The sequence below is a fragment of the Nannospalax galili genome, unplaced genomic scaffold (assembly GCF_000622305.1).
Source record: "Nannospalax galili isolate Female #2095 unplaced genomic scaffold, S.galili_v1.0 scaffold749, whole genome shotgun sequence".
NCBI lineage: Eukaryota > Metazoa > Chordata > Mammalia > Rodentia > Spalacidae > Nannospalax > Nannospalax galili.
In genome coordinates this window covers 796528-801909 of record NW_008359885.1, presented here as the reverse complement: position 1 = coordinate 801909, position 5382 = coordinate 796528, and the positions used below count along the sequence as shown (strand labels likewise).

General features: G+C 41.2%; 1 protein-coding gene across 1 annotated transcript in view; it reads right to left on the bottom strand.

Moving 5' to 3' along the window:
- Positions 1-1558: 1558 nt before the first annotated feature.
- Positions 1559-5382, bottom strand: part of Myrfl (myelin regulatory factor like) — a 153716-nt gene continuing 149892 nt past the window's right edge. The window contains exons 22-25 of the mRNA XM_029558986.1: positions 3357-3431; positions 2250-2370; positions 1850-1924; positions 1559-1748 (exon numbers count right to left, since the gene is read on the bottom strand). Coding sequence (XP_029414846.1) covers positions 1662-1748; positions 1850-1924; positions 2250-2370; positions 3357-3431 — 358 coding nt within the window. The 3' untranslated portion in view covers positions 1559-1661. The remainder of the gene's footprint in view (positions 1749-1849; positions 1925-2249; positions 2371-3356; positions 3432-5382) is intronic.

Below are 5382 nucleotides of genomic sequence, written 5' to 3'. Positions count from 1 at the left end.
CCTAAGTAGCTACCTTCTTCCATGTTCTAGAAAGGCTATATAATTTATAAAGGAAAAATACTTTCAAAATACAAAAAAAATAGAAACATGATATAATATGCATGCTTATGCTCTGTATGCAGTTTGGGTTTTAACTGATGAAAACACTTCAGTATATGTGTATTTAGTTACTAGGTGCCTTGATAACTCACTATAATCTTTCTAGTGTGTACAAATATTACAGTACAAGCTCATAGCTACTTAGGACCTATCTGTGCCTTATGTACTTTGCCTTAAATCAATCCTGTCATGAATATTCACTCTCCTGTTCTATAAATGAAGAAACTGAAGCTTAGGAAAATTAAAGAACTCACCTAAGAAGACACAGATAAAGTCAGGATTTGAACTCAAGGGTAGGACTATCTGGCTTCAGAGTCTCAGGTCCTGATTGCTAGTTTAAACTCCCTTTGCATTAAGAAGTTTATTTCAAAATGCCTCTATGAGAGCAAGAACAAGGTCTTCCCTTAATTGTTAAGGTTATACACTTAATTTCCATCCACATGGCACATATTTAATACTGTCTGAAAGTAGAGCTCATATTACTGCTGATTACCACTGTGAAGGTAAAAAATGAAATAGCCTCATCCTCACTGACCCTGACCAGAGTGATTTCAAGTTCAGCAGCTCGGCAGAGCTACTATGAGCATGGCTCGGCACTCAGCACTCGAAAAGTTAAGCGTTAACAGAAAACCGGGCTATAATGACACTAAGAAATCAGGAAGTTCCTGACACCAAAACAGGGGCCTTTCACTCAGGAATGGTTTCCAAGACAAGAGGTCATGCCATGCTTTAGGAAGACACACACTGGGGACTGTGGGTAGGCCGAGGGAGCGAGGGAGGCACTGTAGGCAAGAGCCCAAGGAAATGCTTGAGGAACAGAGACAAGGAGTTTAGGATTAGCTACTTTGGTGAATTTCAGTGGGCTCTGAACACAGAAGCTTCTGTCTATATGCAGAAAATTCACTGTCCATCAAGCATGACAGAGAAGGGCTGTGCTTCCTCTTGAACCCATTTCATTTGCAAGTTATGTTCTATACTCTATTACATAAATATATATGTAACACACAAATATGCACATGCACACACAATAGTTTGCCTGAGTGCATTCTCAACATCAGACAACTTACCCTCTCCCACAGCTACCCCTTCTCTACCATCTCATGAATTATCAAGTCCATATTTAGTGGGTCCAAGTTAATATGGCCTTTTGGGGTTTTATTTCTCAAAAACTTGGAAATGCATTAAGGCATAATGAATTTTGACCCCACAGCCTCTTTCATAACAGAAGCAGTATTTTCGGACCCAACATTACTGTTTATTCCAGGAAATGTTTTCTTCATAGTCATGACAAAATCAAACACCAGATTCTCTCAAGTTCCAACAAACATTTTACTTTTTACTTTCTAGAAAGAACACAAATAAATAACGTTGCAACTCAAGACACTTCAAAAGCAACCACAAACGAAACACAAACCCAAAAAAAAAAAAAAAAAAAAAAAAAAAAGGGAAAAAAAATGGATGCTTTACAGAGAGGTGAAAGAAATTGCAAGAGGAAATGCCAGCTTCTGTTAACTGTATTTCTGAGTATTTTTCTTTGGTAAAAGTCTCCAAACTTGAATAAATTAGGTACAACGTCGATAGAAATAAAAGAAGTAATCTGTGAAGAATATTCCAGCCAAAAAAGGATCTGTTGAACAGTCAGCTAAATCCTGTGAGAACAGGAAAAGAGGAAGATGAATATTAAAGTATTTTTTTTATTTGCTAAGTGTTTAATTTCTTACTGAAAAGGGGGAAAGAAAAACAAACTTACTGGTGCAGCCACACGGAAATGGTACGCGCTATCAGAGAATGGGGCCACAGGGAGGCTCCAAATGTGCTGATACCCCTAAACAATGAATGAGAGAGATGCATTTCATAACCACATTTTACACTCAGATGGAAGAAGTATAGGCTAGAGTAGTTAGTTTTCTCTGAAAGACTGTCAGAGAGGCTCCGTGATAACAGCTTTTAATCAAGTACCACTAGAACCATCAGCAACCTCTAAAGGACACAAGGAAGATGCTGAGCCACGCCCTGTGGCTAGGGTCAACCAGCAAGGAGCACTGGCATTTGGCTCCAGGCATCCCTCTCTCAGTAGCGAACAGATACCATAATTCTAAACATACTTCTACTGTAACAGGACACAATGTTAAGGAGCCAGAAAGCATTACCTGTGTCATCTCCTGGGAGTCTTCTTCATGACTTCGAATCCCTTTAGTTTCCCTTTTACTGCGAAAACATATGTTTCCAAGGGTGAATTTGCACTGGAAGACTATCAATGGCTCTGTTGTACTTCAGGAGACAAAGGCAAAAGAGGACAAAGGAAAAGCAGTTAGTTCTACAGGCCGCACATATGAGAAGAGGAACCAGTGGGAATGAGGCCTGGAGATCTTCCAGGGTTCCCAACGGGCATTCGGGACACAGTGGTCAGTGATGCCAACATGCTGGTGCTCCGCTCACTGCCACAGAAAAAAGCCGGACCTCAGGTGACGACTAAATCACAGAGGATGGGCTCTAAAGCTAGAATCATGACTCAAATCAGTCTTCATCAAAATGTCTATCTCCCTAAGTCTCCATGACTTTTGGATACATTCTTCTTTCATTGGCAGCTGAATTTGCATTTATCTGAAGCTGCAAAGATTTTTGGATTCAAAGTGCTGGTTTGGGTAATAGTGTTTAAAATTGCAAGGTGAGCAAATGGGCAGGGGTTTGGGAGTGAGGGGGCTTGGTACGGGAGGGAGATGGGAGAGGGTAGGGGAAAGGGAACCAGAATGCATTATACACGTTTGAAATGATCAGAGAACTCGTTTAATTAAAAGAAAGAAATCATCAGCTTTTAAAGTTATCAAGGCAGAAAACCTACAAGTAAGGGCAGTTCTTTCCCTAAAGGTCAACTCATTAATCATCATTAAGAGGATGAAATCCATCCTTCTATGAAAAATATTTTACTGAATTTTTTAGAATTTCATACATTGTATTTTGATCATATTCAGACCCTCCCCCATCCGCACCACCCTTTACTACCCATGCTTGTGATGCTGCCTGGCCCCACAAAGGCAATCTGCAGCCTGTGGGGATCACATCAGCATGAGTGTGGTGACTATGCCTGGAGGATCCTAGATGCTCCCACCCACTTCCAATGGCCACCTCTCTACCCTTTATCAGTAAACATGGACTGACAGCATTTTATGTCCTAACTTGGTAAATTGTGGCATAAATTCAGACTTACTGGTCGGTGAATTAGGAAGCACCATTGTTTCTTATAGCTGTGTACTTACTTGATTTCCAGAGAGAATTTAACATTGGTAGGTGTGTTCTTATTAACAGGAATATTGTAATTATAATGTCCAGGCCTAATTTAGAGAGAAATAAAACCACAAGTCAAAATATGCAGGAAAAGTTTCAAAAGGTTTTTTGACACTCCGCATGTACTATGTAAACTGTGAAACATTACATAATAAATTTTTTAAATTTAGTTTGATCAGATACAGTTTCTTGTGGTTTTCATAGACAAGCTCATTCAATGTTAGCATGAACTTCTTCATGTCTTAATATAAAACTTGGAAAGTCAAATCACAGACCAAATACACAAAATTCAATGTGTAGAAATGGTTTCAGTCATGTGCTAGAAATACAAATTTCAGAAGAAAAATTTCAGAAAAAAAGGCCTAAACTCAAAATCCCCCTGGAAAGGGAGTGTGAAATAATAGCAGTATGAATCACTCCCTTCTAAACAATTTTAGCAAGAAATTTGTACGTTTAGAATCTATGTCAACTATAATTATTATATGCCTGATTATCATTTAGTAAAGGAGAAAATTATAGGCAGGCTTGCTTATCCATGGGCCCACCTCCCAAATGAAGAGAGATGCTTAGGGGCAAGGGGGCAGTCCACTGCCTCCTGTTTTCATGAAAAACCCCAGCAGAATGGCATATCTGCATCTAGTCCAAGTATTCCTTATGAGTGGTCACCCCATGAATGATAGGAAAAAACGTCATAAAGTCAGATAAGGAGGGAAAGAGCCAGTAACTTTAGATTATCTTAAATCACAGCAATGAAGAAACAAACCAGGACAGAAATTGGTACCAGAGAGTGGGATATTGCTGTGACAGACCTGACCTTGGAGTTTTGGGGAGGACTGTGGAAATGTTTGGAACTTTGGGCTGGAAAAGCCATTGCGTGCTCAGAGTTTGTTGCTGTGGAGCTTGGAACAGTTATGCTGAAAGAGTTGTGGATGATGGAGGCCTGGCTTGTGAAGCGTCAAAGGGAAGTGGAGACTGTCAGAACTGTTCCTGTGATATTTTGACTTGAGAATCTGTGGGTCTGGTTGGCAGGGGCTGAAGAATCAGCTGTGATTAAGAAAAGACCAGAACCTGAAGTAAAACCTTTGCTTTACTGGAACAATTGATGCTGGTTAGCTGGGGCTGAAAAATCAGCTGAAAGTAACAAGATACCAGCATCACTGTGGTGGAGTCTTCTGGGAGGTTTTTCCTCAGCACAGAGGGGACCCGCACCTCTATTTCAAGCTGGAAGCAGGACTTGGTAATGTGTAAGGGTCTTCTGCATGGCTCTGGTGTTGAAAGTGTGAAGGGGTCACAGAGAGCAGCTGAGGCTTGGTGCTCTGAGAGGCCAGGAGAGGCCATAGGTGAAAGTGCAGCTTAGGTTGCAGTGAAGACCCCAGGAGTGAAGGGGTCATGGAGAGAATCTGAGGTTTTGCACCCCAAGAGGCAAGAAGAGGCCATTGGTGAAGGTGTAGCCTCAGTTTCAGTGGCGACCCCAGCTTTTTGGAGATGCCAGGATCGTGGGACGACCACCAAGGGCAGTGGCAGGTATGGAATGGGGCTGGCGTGCATCTGCGAGATGAGCTGTGTGTGCTGTGGACAGCAGAGTCAGGGAAGTGGAGCTTTCAGAACCCTATGGAGCCCAGAAGATCTTGAATGAATCCCAGATGTCCAGCCTTGAGCTACTTTGCTGGACTTTGGTTTTGCTTAGGTGTGCCCGATTCTTCCCTTTGAAATAAGACAGTACTTGTTTTGGATTTTACAGAAGCCCACCCACAGTTGAGAGACTTTTAAAAGAGACTTTGGACTTTAAAATGTTTTGATTTTTTAAGGACTGTGGGGTTTTTAAGGTTGTACTGTCTTATGTTGTGATGTTAATATTAACATCATATCTCGGGGACAAGAATTGGAAAGGTTATGGTTTAATAATTGATGTGTTTGTGTGTCAAGTTGACAAGGGGTCAATTGTGCTGGACAGCTTTAGTGTCAACTTGACACACCTGGGTTGAGGGAGCCTCAATC